Raw genomic sequence first — 19,695 nt, 5'->3', positions numbered from 1 at the left:
TCTCTTACTTTGTGTGGACATGTAATTATGATGTGAAAAAAGGGAAACACATTACCTATATGGAATCTGTTACTTTTGGTCCATTATCTCTTGCTTGTTATCAACCTGTAAGCACTGCTTCACCAAATAGTGGTACTGGAAACATGATTGTTTTGTTAACTGTTTTCATGGCGCTTTTCTCTCCTGTTATCACATACAGTAGCTTATATAATATCCTTGTTTCCTTCCCATAGCCTGGGTGGGTGCATAACATTCTCACTTCCTTTATTTTAAAGACTACTCCATCCTGTGCCACACATGTTCCTATTTGAATCATTACATGCCTATCATTTGACTGCTTCAGTCTGTTTAAATCTGTTGCATGCAGTGGTTAACTAATGGTTTAAAAATTCACCCAATGTTTAATGTTAACTTGTCCTTCAGACAGCTACATTTACACAACTATTAGATTTAATTAAATTGATTGCTACATGCTAGAAGGCATCTAGAGCTCAACAAAACCCTTCCATGTTAACTACAGGATGAGCACTACTCTGTGTAATAGGCAAAACATGACCTTATTGGTACTGGCTAAATACTATGTTGAAACCTAGAACAATAGGAAGATACAGCCCTAAATGTATTCCATGTAAATTGGTTGCAAAACTAATTTATTTTTGCCATCATTTGATAATGAAAAGTAAGTCGTTAAACTTACCTTTTGCCTGTATTCTCTAGTAGGTTCAAATGAAATTGATCAGTCTTACGTTGTTCTTCATGTTTGTTTTTTATTTGTCCAATTGTGTACTCATTTGAATGCTACCACCTGCCGTAAATTGCATCAGTACTAATCTGTTCAGTTTTGGCACCTGCAATGACCTCGGTTTCTTTAACTTGACTTTGTTTGCTGTGGCTCTTGGACTAACCTGATATTTTGTATGGCTATTTTATAAGCAGGTGGTATGCAAAACATTAAAATGTATCTATACAGTGCCTGGCTTTAAATTCTTAAGTCCAAGAGACTTACTTGAATGTACGCTAATACATTTATCCACCATATTATTTTCACAGGGAAGCAAGGTACAGACACGAGTTGGGCTGTTAATGCTGCTGTGTACCTGGTTAAGTAACTGTCCCATTGCAGTTGCACATTTCCTTCATAATTCAAGAAATGTTTCATTTGTATCCTTTATTTTCAGTCGGCAATTGATGTGCATGTTTGAGCACTGTCTTATTAATCATGATTCATATATTGTCACTGTTCACAACCTGACTGTTCTTTCTCTGTGATTTCAACATTACGCTCCAAATGTTAGTGCCTCATAATCTAATTACTTTCACGTTTTAGAGCAGTTTGCTTTAAAGTGTTTAATTTTGTTTGTATATATTGTGTGAGGTGCTTCTCTTGGCCCTTGGACAGTCAGTAATTATTGTCACCTTTGGTGGTTTTATCTCTGATGTTCCAGAATGACAAACAACTATTAGACTTCATTTGGGCAACCAAGTCCCATTGTTTGTACTTGTATAGACAAGGTTTGGAAGTTGAGGAGTCATGAACTTTACTCCAGGTGGTGTTACAGGGTTTGGAGCTCAGATGCTTTAGGACTGCAGCAACTATTCTCGATTAAGTTGATGTCCAGCTAACTTTAAATAATACCTTTAATTTAGAGTTGGGAATACAAAGCAGTTAAAATGAAGATCAAGACAAAATGTAATAGTTCTTAGCACCTTCTAAGGCTTAAGTACCACACCAAACACAAGTAATACACTCCTTGTGATACAAGGCTACCAATCACAATAGGGAGCCCTCATATCCAGTGTTATACTATGAACAATTGTTTGGATGTGCTCTGCAGTCTCCATGAACTGTGATTATTGCCCAATACCTTCACTGCAGCAAAGTGGTAAAACGACCAGAAAGATGCTAAATTGCATGAAGTTAGCTATGATTTTCTGGCCTTACTTTAAAACAGCTTTGGATGCACACTTGAACACTCACTGGTTTTGATCTTAGGTTGCATTATATTCAGGTAATGCAGCTTTAGGGGTCGACCAGTTGAGAGCCTTCATTGTTTAATATAAAGAGATTACTTGCACTGGAGTTGCATTAGCACTCAAAGTAAGTTCTCTGGGTGCACTGAAACATCAAGTGCCCGTTTCTCGAAACTATACAGTCATGGTCAGGTTTTTTGATTAGTGAAGACATGCACAGAACTAGGAGTTCTCAGTAGACGCACAGCATCATCATTTATGACTAGGATGTGGTGTTGGGTTTCAGTGGAAATCTCAAATGCTGGTATCTCTTGATCTCGAACAGCTGGGTGCATAGTTCTACCTTTTACAAATAGGATCTGACTTTGAGTCCTTTGGTCGAAAATAAAAACCTATCTTCACCATTTTGTGCAAACATTTGACGTGTCCAAAGGCTGACCTCATTATCATAGCACACAGTGAAGCACATACATTCATGCCAGACATAACATATTGAATGCATACTGTGCAGAAAAAGTAAGGTACATAGTTACTGGTGGTGGCACAGATTTTACAGGGGTTATATCCTTTAATGTGCCTTCCACCAAGTGCCCGATATTAAAAAATAAATTAAAAAATAAAAATAAAAAAAAACCTATGCCTGTCAACTATGATTAGTGCCACCTGCCATTAGTCAGTACATTACCTGGTTCAAGGAAAACAGTAACTGTCCTCAGTTATTGGTGACCTTACAGGTTGCGAAGCTCACTGGGAGAAGAACACAAGACAAGTTACAAAAAAGTTGTGTAGATTGTACGAAAATCACTCACTGTAATCATGTAGTGGAATTTTGATATAAATTTCAGTGTCTTCTTCGCTGTTAGATTCCTTGTTATACAGCACTCTTAATTCTACTATGTGTTGGGTTATATTGTTTGGTAAATCATTTTTCTAAAGAAAGAGTTGAACATGGCCAGTGTGACACGGCTTCCCTTGACATGCACAGAATTTTGCATCTACAACGAGCAATATAGTACAAATGTCGTGGCCCGAAGTCAACCCTTAATGTTTGATTTTAGCCTGTAGGCACCTCTTCTGATGTAGAATGAACAGGTAGACTGTAAAGCTTTAGGATAAATTCATAATGATGTAAAAATACTTTGACACCATCATGACATCCTACCTCAATGCCCAACTCTTTGATTTCACTACATTTTACTTCATGAGAAAATTGCATTTTTTCTGAATGTTAAGAGTAAAAGCTACTGTGGAATTAGTTTCAGTGGTGTTCTGAACAGTCTGTGCATAGACTGCAAAATGTTTCAAATTCCTTGACAAGTTTCTCAGCTCACTGGACAAATCTCAGAGAATCTTGGAGAAGATGAGCAGTTGGTTCAAGGCTTGTGCGCACTACTACTGGGCATTTCCATTTACTACAATGACAATTCTTTAGAAGACAATACCAAGTAAGAACAAAGACAATACTGTCTTTGATATAGCACTTGGAGCTCTACTGTACAAACATTTATTCTATGAGAGAAATGAGTGGTCCCATGAAAGCATTAAATTGTTATTTTGATTTCAATTTGTTTAGTTCAGGAGAGTGCAAGTGATTACCTTTTTTTCTCACCCATACAACGTATCATTGATGTTGGTGTTAGCTAGCCATTAACTGTTCTGGCGCTACTTTCTTAAAGCAGGGTTTTTACAACTGCAAAATCTTTGTTTTGCCTGTGCTACAATCTACCAGCACTAAGATGTTATTGTTCTTGTTCTCTGAGGAAGGGTTAACCAGGCCATCTCATGCTTATTTTACGTTACTAGTATGTAGAAATAACCTAGCTTTATTTAAACACATTTTCACTGTTGGTAAACTCATTTTGTCTCCTTTTGAAATACATTAACTGATTAAATATGTGATTTTTGTTTTCCATTTACCTGCTTTCCAGAGAAAAACTAAAACAGTTGATAGAGAAAAGAATTGGAAAAGAGAATTTCATAGAGAAACTGGGATTCATTTCAAAGCACGAGTTGTATTCAAAAGCTGCTCAGAAACCTCAGCCAAATTTTTCCAGTCCAGACCACATGATATTCGATCACGAGTTTACCAAGCTGGTTAAAGAATTGGAGGGTAAGACCCACTGTTGTATTGCCTTAGTGATAGGTGCGTAGTCTTATTTTTTATGTGCGTAAGATGATAAAATCTGTGGCCCATCTGAAGAGGTACACATTTTATCCAAGTGAGTACTAGGAAATTGATTAACAGTAAAACTGTTACTCAGTTGTTATTTACAGACAGAGGTTTTAAATTGTGCTAGGAAGTGGCCTGTAAAAATCAAGTTTATTCTAAACTTTCAGACATCTGTTTTTCACATGATATATGTTCATGGCATGTGTAGCTGTAAATAGACATGCTGTGCATACTCCTGCCATCTAGTGTTGGGCTTGGAGGTGTGTGTCTTGTTTTTGTTACAAGAAGTCTTTTTGAGTCATGAGTAGTGGTGACTCCATCTATTGTAGACAATGCACATAGGCATCTGCTCCATGGTCAGATTGTTTTTTTCCACTCTCTGGTTTAGACATGTCTATGGGAGCTTTGGAAAACTCCTTGTGTACTCGTCGAGCCTTCGACACGTCCCTCTTCAGTCCAAGCAGTTCCACTTTCTTGTCTGGTGTTTCTTCAACTTTGTTTCTTCGTAGTCGATGAATTGTCAGCAGGGCTTTGCCCCTTCGACTCCCATCACCTTTGAAGGTCGAGAATGTCAACGTAATGGAAATAGCTTCCTTTCAGTTATGCCTTTCTTGCCACGTCAGATATCCAAGGACGGACTTGCACAAAGTTTGTAACCTGTCCTTCTTCCCGGATCACCAAGAGGAATCCTGTTCAGTGTCTTGCTTTCTGTAATAAGAAGACCCTTGGAAACTATGGGGCGTTTCACATTGCTTTGGCTTCAATGGCGTAACACAGAGGAGAGGAGGACACTCCATAGATCTTCGGCGAATGAGTGGAGATAGTTATGCAACAACTGGGCATGTCTGATGCAGAGTTCGAAGTGGTGTTCTCTTCAGAGGAGGCCGCCTCCAAAGTCAAAGCCGAAGGGATCCACAAGCTCATTGCCCCTTGCGGAGTGCTGCAGTGAGTACCACTACCACCCATCCTGCTGAGACACCAGCACCATGCTCTTGTGCTTCTTCAGATGGCTCCTGGACACCAAGCAGGACCCAATGTAGTCGCACCGCTCTGTGCCGAAGTCAGCCTCATAAACTCACCCCTCAACATCTGCTGATTTGACGTCGATTTCAAAGAAGGCCGGCCAGCCACATTTGGAGTCGGAAGCTTCAGAGCCAAAACTTACCTCAGTTCTGGATGCCAACCCTCTATGACTCTATTCAGGCCATCTTTTTCAGGCTGACCAGCCTATTCTGAAGACTCTAGGAATGTTTAGACGCTGGACAGCAGAGGATTCACATCCAGTCATGGACAGGCAGGATCATTGCTAAGCCTTATCCACCACCCAAGAATGCCCACAAGGGGAGTCTAACGTTTGAAGAGGCCCTCAATGCCAATGCCCAAAAACCCTTGGTACCATGACAGAGGCCTCTTTCCACTTCTGCCAGGCCCTTCCAGGCTGCCTCCTCCTCCTCCTCCTCCTATTTCTCTGTCCTCTTCTATTCTTACCTCCAACTTGCTGCTATGACCCCTATGAACACCCTTATAACCCGTGGGGCCCTGGGATGATTATCATGCCGATTCCCTGGCAGACACTGACCTAGATTTATACTCCACCAAACCCTCTCACCATGACAACACAACCTCCTACCATTACGTTCTTCACAAGGTGGCTCATATCAATAAGTTTGGCCGATTTCTGTTTGGTCTCTCTCCAACCTGAGAAGGAGGATTTCCTGCAAGAAACCTTCTATGCAGAGTTCCCTCCAGTACTTGCCCATGTTGAAAGTCATGCTCAAGGCTGCTAGAGATAGATTCAAAGAGCCTTTAAGTACTAGTCATCACGTTCTTGATTCCACAAGAACTTTAAGGCTTCTCCCTCAGACCCTCCTGCATCAGAGGACAGTTACGCCCCAATTCTCTGGTGGTCTCTTTGACCAGGAAGAGCACTAATTCCCAAATCATTGGGGATGTGCCCCCTCCAGACTGGGAAGCCAAGAAAATAAATGCTGCAGGCAAGCTTGTGGCAGCTCAGTCTGCCGCACAGTGGAGCATCGCCAACTACGTGGGCTTGCTCTTCCTGTAGGATCGACCCACTTGGACCAGATAGAGAAGCTCATACAATGTCTCCCAGAGCAATACTGCAAGATGGGGCATGAGTTGGTTGCAGAAGAGAAAATTATCTCCAATACCAACAATCCAGTGTTCTCGGGATTCAGCGGGCGTGGCTGCTCGAAGCATTAATTACAGTCTTCTCCACCATGCATAGCGGCATGCCTCCGGTTTTAAACTGGAGGTGCGGCAACACCTTCTTAATTTGGTCTTCAATGATGAGCATGTTTTTGTCCCTCAGGTCGACTAAATGCTCTTGAAGATCAAGAAGGACACTGACAAATCTAAAAACATTGGTGCACTACAAGCTTCCACTACCTGTGTCTGCTTTTGCTGCCCACAGTACCCCGGTGCAGCTAAAAAGGTGTCATGCATGTGGCTTCCACCACATGCAGAGGAGGGAATGGGGTGCGGGTTCAGTGGCAAGGGTAGAGGCAAAGGGGCAGCTCCTAAAGGAGCCACTACCTCAAAACAGTAACACCTTCAATCTAAAACATTTCAGGGGCAGGTTGCTGGGGTTTATGTCTCACTGGAGGCAATTACGTCCAACCACTGGGTTCTAGACATCATTCAGGAGGGGTACTGTTTAGAACTCACCCAAACACCACCCAGAACCACCCGCCCTTGCACACACAAGTTGTCCTCAGAACACTGACACCTGCTCCAAGAAGCAATGCACATACTACTTGCCAAAGGGGCTATAGAGCAGACGCCGCCACTACATCGCAGCAGAGGTGTATACACCTTTTCCTTTCTCATTCACAAGAAAAATGGGGCTCTCAGGCCTATAATCAACCTCGGACCCCTCAACAGGTATATCTTGTTGGAATATTTCCACATAGTCACACTTGAGGATGTCATCCCCCTGTTAGAGCAAATCTTTTTGAATGCGCTCGACATGAAGGACGTCTGCTTCCATATTCCCATCTAGTCTGCCCATGGAAGATTTCTGTGATTTGTGGTGAGTAGCCAAAATTATCAGTTAAAGGTGCTGACTTTTGTGGGTCACAACAGCCCCTAGAGTCTTCACCAAGTGTCTAACTGTGGTAGCAGCTCACCTTAGATGGGAAAGCCTCCACGTGTTCCCTTACCTTGACAATTAGCAGATCAAGAGCTCCACGCAGTAGGAATGTCTGACGGACATGCAGACAACCATAGATCTTCACAAGCTGGGCTTCACACTAAATGTAGTTAAATCTCCCCTTCAGCCTCCCCCAAGTACTACCCTTCCTCAGGGCCACCGTAGACTCAAGGGTGGAGAAGGCATGTCCAAGGCTGGCCAGGGTCAGCTCTTTCTGAAAATTGCTACCTCTTTTTTCACTGAATAGTCGGGTAACAGAACAATAATGCATTTGTTAGGCATGATGTCTTACTGCATTGCAATAGTTACTCATACTTCCCTTACTTCAGTGCTTAGCTGCAGAGTGGCCTCAGGCAGAGGGTCCATGGAAGGATCTTTTTTAGGAGACCATCACTACCCACACATCGCTCACAGGATATGGGGGGGCGCATCTGTAACATCACACAATACAGGGCTTGTGGTCACCTGTGCATCAGGTCCTATACATCAACCACCTAGGATTGCTAGCTATTCAGTTTGCTCACAGAGCGTATCTTTCACTCATTCACATCAAGGTTGTTTTGGTCTGCACTGACAACACCACAGCCATGTTTTACCTTCAAAAGCAAGGGGGCATGCACTTGCCCCCAGTTGTCTGTTCTAGCCTAGAACATCTGGAGGTGGGCGATACATCACAAGGTGTAGTAGGTCATACAGCACATTCTGGTTCTGGACAGTGACTTGGTTGATTTGCTCAGCAGGATGTATGAACAAATCCATGAGTGGAAACTCCACCCCCAGACCCTACTTATGTCCTTCTGGCGATTTCTTCACATAGACCTGTTCACGACCACCGAAAATCCAAACTACCAAAACTCCACCACACCACCACCATATATCAAACACCTGTGGTTTAAGGGCAATTCATTATGGATATATTGATCAGGTATATTTGCACACACTTGACCACCTCTTCTGCTCCCACTGTTCATAGTTTAAGTTGAGGCAGATATCCCTTTCCCTCATCCTAGTAGCCCCAACATGGGTGTGCAGGGCTTGGTACTTCACTCTACTGGTACTCTCTTTAGTTCCTCACGAGAAGCTCCCCAGCAGGCCAGACCTTCTCATGTGAAATCACAGAATTCCCAGGCACCCCAATCCTCAGCAGCTTAATCTTACTATCTGAGGTCATAGAGTTTGGCTATCTCAAACTATTGGAGGAATGTATGTTCATTTTTCGTGAAGCATGCAGGCCTACTGCCAGAGCCTGCTATGCAGCCAAATGGAAGAATTTTGTACGCTGTAGCATCCCAAAGAATATCATTGCTCTCCCACGGTCAGTACATTTCATTGTCTATTACCTTCATCTTCAGCAGTCAGGACTTGCCTACACCTACATTCGGTCCCATTTGGCATTTGAGGCTGCTTACTTAAGAAATAGGCAGCACACTTGGCTTTTCAGGGTACCAATCCATAAGGCCTTCATGTAAGGACTTAAGCGGGTGCTCCCATCCCGGACACATCCTACTATAGTGTGAAATCTCAACATCTCCCTAACTAGGAGAGTCAATGAGCTGCACACACTCACCATAGAGCAACCTTTCTTCCAGGATCATCAAGATAGGGTTGTCCTCAAACCCAACCCCAGATTTCTCCCCCAGGTGGCGACCAGCTTTCACCTACATTGAACTATTGAGTTGTGAGTTTTCTTTCCACATTCAAAGTGTGTAGCAGAACTTGTCTTGCATACCCTAGATGTCAAAAGTGTGTTAATGTATTATGTGGATAGAACAAAACCCTTTCGTAAGACACAACAATGTTTTCTATTCTACTCCAAGCCACACGAGAGGCATGCTATTTCCAAAGCAGGGTTTGCTTGTTGGCTTGTCAAGTGTATTTAAACATTTCAGACTTGTTATGCTAAAGCGTCCCTACCTATCCCTCCCAGACCTCATTCCACACTCAAAAAGGGGGGATTCTGTGGATTTCGTAAGGAATATACCCCTAGCTGACATCTGTAAAGCAGCTATTTGTTGCATTCATCACACTTTTACTAAACAAGTTTTGTGGATGTCCTGGCCAGACAACAAGCTAGATTTGGCCAGGCTGTCTGACGCACAGTGTTTCAGTCTTCTGCAACATCAATATGCTAAGCCATCACTTTTGGGGCAGGACTGGTTTACGGTGTATGCACAGCATGTTTATCTACAGCTGCAGTTGACATGAACGAAAATGTCTGATAGACTTCTAGTTGCAGATTCCTTACCTTATAATTTCCCTGAGGTGTCACTCTGGATTTTTATCTTCTAGCAGTACCCTTACGTGCTGTTAGGTGGCATCAGTCGAATCAGCGTCCGTCGTTGCGATCGTGGTCACCGGATATGATGTCGTGGATCATATATAGGCTCCAGCTTTGCACGGTGACATAATTTCCTTTCTTTCCACACCAGCCTACATGCAGATCCAGAGAGAGCTACCTTTACAGTCACTTTTTGACTGGCCTTTTGACTTTTTGTTGAAATTTTGACTTCTGGTGCATTCAGATTTCATCCCGTAAGACCAGCTTCAAGCCCTGCAACTCCTGCCGCCGCATGATGTCAGTGACTGATCCACGCGTGTTTGTGGTGCTCGGAACACGACCCAAAGTCGTGCTCAGACTGCTGGGCTATGAATTCTAAAGCTTTGAGGAAGCAATCCCTAAAGCTGCTCACGGCCCGGCTTCTGACTCCACATCACACTCGGTCAAGAGGAAGGTCACGAGACCGCTCATGGAGTTATCACCACTCCTCCTCATCTGATTCAAAATCGGTGGGTCATTCAGGTAAGCTCAAGAAGAAATCAAAGAAGCACAAGCGTTCTTCGACTTCACCCTGTCAGTTGGACAACGTGACGCGGGGGAGGAGCGGCCTCCCTCTTTCTTCTGAGCCTGTTTCTGGGTCAGCTCCACGCCTACCAAAGTTTCCAGGAGCCAGAGCCACCCTTGCTTGATTAAAGGAATTTTGGGAGGTCATTTGGCTCATCTTTGGGCCATCTGGCCCTGTCTGGGAGCCGTCAGTGTAGTAAGCTTGGGTTCTTATTGTCGTACCCCACACTTTTTGTTGCCTGGTGTTAGGATGTTTTGGACTGTAGTGCACTGGGATCCTGCTAACCAGGACCCCAGTGCCAGTGCTCTCTCCCCTAAATTTGGTTACTAGCGCATTTTTTACGCCCACAATTGGCATACTGGTGCACGCATGTAAGTCCCTATTACATGGTACCTAGGTACCCAGGGCGTTGGTGTACCAGGGGTACCCCAGGGGCTGCAGCTTGTATTGTGCCACCCATGGGAGCGTATGCAACTGTGTCTGCGGGCCTGCCATTGCAGCCTGTGTGAAATGGTGCACGCACCCTTTTACCACCACACCTGGTCACTGCACTTAGACGTTATAAGTCACCTCTCTGGTAGGCCCTTCAGCCCAAGGGTAGGGTGCATGTCTCTAATTGTGAAGGTACCCCTGCATGAGCAGGGCAACTCTACAGACCTTAGGCCCATTCCTGGACTCTGTAAGTGCTGGGAAGCCAGCTTAAGGTACGTAGTGGACACTGGTCAAGACGAGTGGTCCAACTATATAATGGCTTCTCTGTTTGGTATCAAACATGTTGGAATCATGCAACTACACCGATTCCAGTGTTAGTTGTGTGATACCATGTACTCTGGGGGTTTCTTAGAGGATCCCCCAGTTCTGCCTGTGCAGTCTTACGGGGTCTAGCTTCCAGCCGACGCTTCTGCTGACCCCAGACACTGTTCTGCCCCCCTGCTGGTGAGCCAGGCTCTGGCCAGAGGAGCAGAACAAAGGATTTCCTGCAAGGAAGAGGTGTGACCACCTCCCCCTGTGTTTTGGGTATCTCAGGGCTTGGGTGGGGTGGCCTCTGAGTGTCACCAGAGTACTTTGGCGGGCATATTTGGTGCCCTCCTTGAAAATCCAGATTGCACCTGTTCAGGAACCCCCGATTCCACCCCTGGCGCGAAACTTCACAAAGCACAGGGGAGTGACCACTCCCCCTCTCCATCTCTTCCCCTATTGAGGTCTGCCAGGTGGCCACCTGATTCTTCCATCTGGCCCCTAGAGGCTTCTGGGAGCATCTGACTGGTTAGGCCAGTTAGATGATGTCCCTGAGCCCCTCTCACATGTGCGTCACTTCAGGGTGACCAGCTCCCTTTTAGGGTTAGTTAAGGGCTCCTTCGCAGGTTGGTCCTGAGATCCTCGCCTTCTGGCCCCTCTGGGTCCTGCTTGTCTTCTAACCAACTTGGGAGACTGTGGGTCCCTGCTCCTGGACTTGAACCCCTGTGCACCGCGACTGTTGCACTTGCCACAACTTTCTAACTCTTCCTCCAGGAGATCTTGAGGCTCCAAGAAGCCCTGGCCTCCAGCACTCTGCAGTCTGAAGATCAGCTCCTGTTCTGCAACTCCTGAGATGTGGGACTTCTGTTTTGTTGTGCTGGTAAGGCCTCCTTGTGACTCCCTGTGTCCTTCGCATGTGGGTCACTTATGCGGGCTCCATCGACTTCTGTTGGTCTTCCTGCACGCCAAGGACCAGCCATGACTTCCCTTTCTGGGTAGTGTCCTGGACCTTGCTTGTCCCCAAAACTTTGCAAATTCTTCTTCAGCCCCTGTTTGCTTTTGCCAGTGCTCGTTGGTGATCTGGCTGGTCACTGACCCTCCTGCAATCTGGCGACTGTCGAGGGACTGCTCGTCCGGAACTCTTGGGATTTTCTGCAGCTCCTGGACCCAGCAACTGGACTTATTCTTCCACCGTCGTCTTGCAGGAACTTCACCTTCAGGAAGGTGGGCATTGCCACCTGAACCACCAAGGCACCTTCAAAAGTGCGGGATTCTGTCCCATTCCTTTGCAGGTCCTCCACATCCACAATCCTTCTCTGGATTCCACTGGCCTGGTCCACGGGTTAGTGACAGCAGCTGGACAATCTTAGGCATACACTGACTTCAGAGACAGTCCCTTCTCTCCTCTGCATCCCAGTCCCTAGTGTAGGTAATCCTGCCATCTGGGTATCCTGGGGTAAGGACACTCTCCATCCACCCTCTTGTCTGGTGGTTTCCTCAGGGTCTACTGGGAAGGGTTTCGAATTCCACAAACTCCAACCAGTACGTTCTGTCTTTGGTGGATCTACCTTGCACCTGGTTGCTAGGGACACTTAGTGTATATACCTCTGGTGTTTCTAACTGCCTCCAGACCCTAGCTAACTACCACACTTACCTTGGTTGGGGGTCACTATTATACATTCCACTTTTTTTGTATTTGGTTTGGCCCTCCCATAGGGCCCTGTGTATTTTTTATGCTATTTATGTTTATTTTGCGTATATATTGTGTATATATTGTGTGTAGATTTCTCCAGAGGGAGATATGTAATAAATTATCCTTTATTTTTGCAACATTTGTGTGGTTCTTTCTTGTGAGTGAGTTACTGTCTGATTACTATGGTATTGCAAGTGCTTTACATTTCTCCTGCATAAGCTTTAGCTGCTCTCCTCAGCTGCCCCTAGAGAGCTTCTGCTATCTGGACACCTATTCATTATTGCAATGGTATGCCTGCACTCGATATGGGGTGCCACACCATAGGTGTACACCATAAACGGAGCCAGCCGCTTGTATTCAGGACTTGCAGGGTTGGAAGGGGCCCGTTTGGGTTCCACGCCGGTGGCTTCGGCCTCTGCTCCGAGGGGCATCCAGGTATCTCCTTCAGGATCTGGACCAAACTTCCCCCATGACAGTTCCGGCATCAACGCTCCAGTCATCGCCTGGGCCTGTGGGCGGCGGTGATATATACTCATCACCCACACAGAGCGGCGTCGCTCAATGCGGATTCTTAATTTGGCAGGGACCTTGGTCCCTAGATCAGGTCCTGACCCTTATTTCTAAGGGGACGAATTCGGTGAGAGTATGGAGGGGTCGCTGGACCCTTAAGTATTCCAGCTTGAAGACACTAAGGACTGGGTTCAGGAACTGGGTGCAGCCAGCAGCCTAGATACCTCCCCTAATGCTGGTATGCTTTCTCCCCGTATTGTGGCTACGGAGGAGGGAGCATCGTATTTCTTGGTGGTGGGGAGAGTGGCTGAGGTCTTGGACCTCGTGCTGCCTTCGGTGGCTGTCGGGACCAATTTCCTGACTGAGGTGCTTCAGCATGGGGCTTCCACATCAGAACGCCTTTTGCCCTTCAATGAAACCCTCATAGATGTCCTGCTGGGGACCTGGTCTAAACCCAGCACAGGGGCTCCTGTTAATCAGACAGTAGCCTGCTGCCATGTGCCTGCGTCTATCAACCAGGCTTTCCTGACCCATCCTGATCTTTCCTGGTCAGCCAAGCCTCAATGTCCCATGGCATGTTCCCTTCCACTCTTCCGGGTAGGAAATCAAAGAGGCTAGACTACCTTGGGAAGAAGCTGTTTACCTCTTTCAGCCTGACATTGCAGTCTGTGAACACCACATGCCTGCTGGGCTGTTACATCCATACTTTATGGGACACTGTCGTGCAAATGCTGCCACAGGTCTCGAAGGAGGCCTGGGTCATTCTCTCATAGGCTGTTGCTGAATGGAGAGACGCAGCCAAGTTCACAATCTGATGTGAACTGGATACAACCTACTCTCTGACAGATTGTTTGCTTCAACAGTGGCCCTGAGGCGCCACCCCTAGTTAGAGGCATCTGGCTTTTCAGAGGCTGTCCTATATACTCTGATGGATATGCCCTTTGATTGTCCCGTCTCTTCAGGAACAAAGCAGACTGGGCGCTTAAACACTTTAAGGAGTCCTGGGCTATGGCCCAGTCCCTTGGCCGCGCTACTGCAATTTGCTCCCTCAATCTACTTTATGCCTCCTTCGTGGCTCCGGAAGGAGTGACCAGCCACATCTGCGCCCCGCCAGCCACCGCTCTGCGCATGCTTCTCAGCCTCTGCATGGTTGGGGACCTGGGATCCAGCGTCCACGTGGATCAGGGCACCAGCGGTCTAGCCAATCCACTGCCCCCATCAGCTGCAGCCTCCGAACCTTCCTAGTCTGACATTTCCCCAGCAGGGACCAGTAAGCAGCAGGAATTCACCATTACTTGCCCCGCTGGAATACCATCACATCAGAGAGGTGGGTTTTGCAAATAGTTGGAAGGGGCTACTCCCTTCCCTTTGAAACTACCTCTCCTGCCGTGCCACCATCCTAGGATCTGATGAAGGAGGATCATCTGGCAGTTCTCTGCTGGGAGGTTACTGCTCTCTTGGCCAAGGGACCCACAAAGAGAGGGTCCCTGTGCCAGAAGTAGGTTGTGGTTGTTATTCCCGCTACTTTCTGGTGCCCAAAAGAACAAGGGCCTCCGTCCTATCCTCGACCTTAAGTCCCTCCATCTCTTCCTCAGGAAGGAGAAGTTCAAAATGCTCACTCTGGCTAAGGTCCTACCTGCCCTGAACCAAGGAGACTGGATGGTAGAGTTGGATTTGCAGGACGCTTATTTCCTCATTCCCGTCCTGCCTGCCCACAGATGTTACTTTCAGTTTGTGGTAGATCACAAGCATTTTCAATTCACCCTGCTCCCATTTGGCTTTACCAGCGCCTCTCAGGTGTTCCACAAAGTGATGGTGGTGGTCGCAGGTCATCTGCGCATGTTATGGGTTTCAGTCTTCCCCCTACCTCAACGACTGGCTGTTGAAGGCGGGTTTGCCGCTGGCTGTCGACTACTACCTTCAGACTACAGCAGGTCTCCTCTATTCACTGGAGTTCACTATAAATGTGTCAAACTCACACCTGAGTCCCTCTCAGATGCTCCCTTTGCATTGGAGCTATTCTGGACATAGTGCAGTTTCGGGCCTGTCCTCCCGAGCCAGGATATTCAGGCTATGATACAATGTTTCAGCCTCTTTCCTGGATTTCGGTGAGAATGGCTCTGAGGCCGCATGGCCTCATGGCCTCCTGCACCCTGCTGGTGACACATCAGATGGCACATGCATCTGTCTGACGTGGTCCAGAGCTCGAAGGGTACTGTGCAAGATGTGCAGTGGTAGATTTTGAACCGCAATTGGGTCAGAGGCAGATCCCCCTTCTGTCCCTAACCAGTTGTGACTGTAGTGACAGATGTGTCTCTCCTGGGATGGGGCGACCATATGGGAGAGGAGGAGATCAGAGGTGTCTGGTCTATGTCGGAGTCTGTGCTCCATATCAACCTTTTGAAGCTCAGGGCGATCAGGCTAGAATTGACAGCATTTCGTCCCTCTCTTAAAGGGAAAGAGGTGCAGGTGTTCACCGTCAACACCACGACCATGTGGTACTGCAACAAACAAGGTGGGGTGGGATTGTGGACCTTTTGTCAGGAGTCTCTCTCTGCCTCTGGGCATGGCTGTAACATCAGGGCATATCCCTGGTGGTTCAGCACCTGGCGGGCTCTCTGAACGTCAGAGCAGATGAACTCTGCCGTCAGTGCGTAGTCATTCATGAATGGCGACTCCATTTGGAGGTGTTAAGGTTCTCTTTCAGCAGTCGGGAGATCCTTGGTTAGATGTGTTCACCTCCACAGAGAATGCGCAATGTTAGCTGTTTCGCGTGTTGGAGCTTCCAGGGTGGCACTCGCAGCAATTCTTTTATCCTCAAGTGAAACTCAGGCCTCCTTACCACCAATACCACTTCTGCCCAGGGTTCTGAAAAAGGTCGAGAACGACCAGGCCCAAGTCATTCTTGTGGCTCCGAAATGGGCACGAAGAGTCTGGTATCCCAAGCTCCTAAACATGTCCATTGGTCCTCCGATCAGGGTGCCCCTTTGGGAGAATCTTCTGTTGCAGCAGCTGAGGATGTTCTCCACCCGATCCTGCCCAGTCTCTGCCTTCTTGCATGGAGATTGAGCGGCAGTAGTTGACAGCTTTTGACCTTCCGCCTGAAGTCTGTAACATTATCTTGGCAGCAAGGCATCCCTCCACCAAAACAGTATTCGCCTGTCTTTGGAACAAATTTGTAGCATGATGTAAGGAAATGCCTCCTTGGCATGGTTGCCCCCTGACTTTTTGCCTTTGCTGATGCTATGTTTACAATTGAAAGTGTGCTGAGGCCTGCTAACCAGGCCCCAGCACCAGTGTTCTTTCCCTAACCTGTACTTTTGTATCCACAATTGGCAGACCCTGGCATCCAGATAAGTCCCTTGTAACTGGTACTTCTAGTACCAAGGGCCCTGATGCCAAGGAAGGTCTCTAAGGGCTGCAGCATGTCTTATGCCACCCTGGAGACCTCTCACTCAGCACAGACACACTGCTTGCCAGCTTGTGTGTGCTAGTGAGGACAAAACGAGTAAGTCGACATGGCACTCCCCTCAGGGTGCCATGCCAGCCTCTCACTGCCTATGCAGTATAGGTAAGACACCCCTCTAGCAGGCCTTACAGCCCTAAGGCAGGGTGCACTATACCATAGGTGAGGGTACCAGTGCATGAGCATGGTACCCCTACAGTGTCTAAACAAAACCTTAGACATTGTAAGTGCAGGGTAGCCATAAGAGTATATGGTCTGGGAGTCTGTCAAACACGAACTCCACAGCACCATAATGGCTACACTGAAAACTGGGAAGTTTGGTATCAAACTTCTCAGCACAATAAATGCACACTGATGCCAGTGTACATTTTATTGTAAAATACACCACAGAGGGCACCTTAGAGGTGCCCCCTGAAACTTAACCAACTATCTGTGTAGGCTGACTGGTTCCAGCAGCCTGCCACACTAGAGACATGTTGCTGGCCCCATGGGGAGAGTGCCTTTGTCACTCTGAGGCCAGTAACAAAGCCTGCACTGGGTGGAGATGCTAACACCTCCCCCAGGCAGGAGCTGTAACACCTGGCGGTGAGCCTCAAAGGCTCACCCCTTTGTCACAGCCCAGCAGGGCACTCCAGCTTAGTGGAGTTGCCCGCCCCCTCCGGCCACGGCCCCCACTTTTGGCGGCAAGGCTGGAGGGAACAAAGAAAGCAACAAGGAGGAGTCACTGGCCAGTCAGGACAGCCCCTAAGGTGTCCTGAGCTGAAGTGACTCTAACTTCTAGAAATCCTCCATCTTGCAGATGGAGGATTCCCCCAATAGGGTTAGGATTGTGACCCCCTCCCCTTGGGAGGAGGCACAAAGAGGGTGTACCCACCCTCAGGGCTAGTAGCCATTGGCTACTAACCCCCCAGACCTAAACACGCCCTTAAATTTAGTATTTAAGGGCTACCCTGAACCCTAGAAAATTAGATTCCTGCAACTACAAGAAGAAGGACTGCCTAGCTGAAAACCCCTGCAGAGGAAGACCAGAAGACGACAACTGCCTTGGCTCCAGAAACTCACCGGCCTGTCTCCTGCCTTCCAAAGATCCTGCTCCAGCGACGCCTTCCAAAGGGACCAGCGACCTCGACATCCTCTGAGGACTGCCCCCGCTTCGAAAAGACAAGAAACTCCCGAGGACAGCGGACCTGCTCCAAGAAAAGCTGCAACTTTGTTTCCAGCAGCTTTAAAAGAACCCTGCAAGCTCCCCGCAAGAAGCGTGAGACTTGCAACACTGCACCCGGCGACCCCGACTCGGCTGGTGGCGATCCAACACCTCAGGAGGGACCCCAGGACTACTCTAAGACTGTGAGTACAAAAACCTGTCCCCCCTGAGCCCCCACAGCGCCGCCTGCAGAGGGAATCCCGAGGCTTCCCCTGACCGCGACTCTTTGAATCCTAAGTCCCGACACCTGGGAGAGACCCTGCACCCGCAGCCCCCAGGACCTGAAGGACCGGACTTTCACTGGAGGAGTGACCCCCAGGAGTCCCTCTCCCTTGACCAAGTGGAGGTTTCCCCGAGGAACCCCCCCCTTGCCTGCCTGCAGCGCTGAAGAGATCCCTAGATCTCCCATTGACTTCCATTACAAACCAGACGCTTGTTTCTACACTGCACCCGGCCGCCCCCGCGCTGCTGAGGGTGAAATTTCTGTGTGGGCTTGTGTCCCCCCCGGTGCCCTACAAAACCCCCCTGGTCTGCCCTCCGAAGACGCGGGTACTTACCTGCAAGCAGACCGGAACCGGGGCACCCCCTTCTCTCCAGTCTAGCCTGTGTGTTTTGGGCACCACTTTGAACTCTGCACCTGACTGGCCCTGAGCTGCTGGTGTGGTGACTTTGGGGTTGCTCTGAACCCCCAACGGTGGGCTACCTTGGACCAAGAACTAAGCCCTGTAAGTGTCTTACTTACCTGGTTAACCTAACAAATACTTACCTCCCCTAGGAACTGTGAAAATTGCACTAAGTGTCCACTTTTAAAACAGCTATTTGTGAATAACTTGAAAAGTATACATGCAATTTTGATGATTTGAAGTTCCTAAAGTACTTACCTGCAATACCTTTCGAATGAGATATTACATGTAGAATTTGAACCTGTGGTTCTTAAAATAAACTAAGAAAAGATATTTTTCTATATAAAAACCTATTGGCTGGATTTGTCTCTGAGTGTGTGTACCTCATTTATTGTCTATGTGTATGTACAACAAATGCTTAACACTACTCCTTGGATAAGCCTACTGCTCGACCACACTACCACAAAATAGAGCATTAGTATTATCTATTTTTACCACTATTTTACCTCTAAGGGGAACCCTTGGACTCTGTGCATGCTATTCCTTACTTTGAAATAGCACATACAGAGCCAACTTCCTACATTGGTGGATCAGCGGTGGGGTACAAGACTTTGCATTTGCTGGACTACTCAGCCAATACCTGATCACACGACAAATTCCAAAATTGTCATTAGAAATTCATTTTTGCAATTTGAAATTTTTCTAAATTCTTAAAAGTCCTGCTAGGGCCTTGTGTGTTAAGTCCCTGTTTAGCATTGTCTTTTTAGAGTTTAAAAGTTTGTTAAAAGTTTGAATTAGATTCTAGAAACAGTTTTAGATTCTTAAAAAAGTATTCCAACTCTTAGCAGAATAATGTCTGATACAGAGATGCAGGTGGTGGAACTCGACACCACACCTTACCTCCATCTTAAGATGAGGGAGCTAAGGTCTCTCTGTAATATAAAGAAAATAACCATTGGCTCCAGACCTACCAAAATTCAGCTCCAGGAGCTGTTGGCAGAGTTTGAAAAAGCCAACCCCTCTGATGATGACATCACAGAGGAAGAAATTAGTGACTTGGAGGCCAATGTCCCTCCTCCAGTCCTAAATAGGGAGAACAGGACCCCTCAAGTCCTGTCTCCAACTGTGTTAGTCAGAAATAGTGAGTCCCTCACAGGAGGGTCCCACATTTCTGAAATCACTGAGGATGCTCTCAGTGAAGATGACCTCCTGTTAGCCAGGATGGCCAAAAGATTGGCTTTAGAGAGACAGCTCCTAGCCATAGAAAGGGAAAGACAAGAGATGGGCCTAGGACCCATCAATGGT

General features: G+C 47.0%; 1 protein-coding gene across 2 annotated transcripts in view; it reads left to right on the top strand.

Moving 5' to 3' along the window:
- Positions 1–19,695, top strand: part of USO1 (USO1 vesicle transport factor) — a 565,160-nt gene that overhangs the window by 336,242 nt on the left and 209,223 nt on the right. For both annotated transcript variants that reach the window (XM_069230285.1, XM_069230286.1), the window contains 3 exons: positions 1,051–1,161; positions 3,298–3,416; positions 3,900–4,081. In XM_069230285.1, coding sequence (XP_069086386.1) covers positions 1,051–1,161; positions 3,298–3,416; positions 3,900–4,081 — 412 coding nt within the window. The remainder of the gene's footprint in view (positions 1–1,050; positions 1,162–3,297; positions 3,417–3,899; positions 4,082–19,695) is intronic.

The sequence above is a fragment of the Pleurodeles waltl genome, chromosome 1_1 (genome assembly GCF_031143425.1).
Source record: "Pleurodeles waltl isolate 20211129_DDA chromosome 1_1, aPleWal1.hap1.20221129, whole genome shotgun sequence".
Taxonomy (NCBI): Eukaryota; Metazoa; Chordata; class Amphibia; order Caudata; family Salamandridae; genus Pleurodeles; species Pleurodeles waltl.
This window is presented reverse-complemented; position numbering and strand designations above follow the sequence as displayed.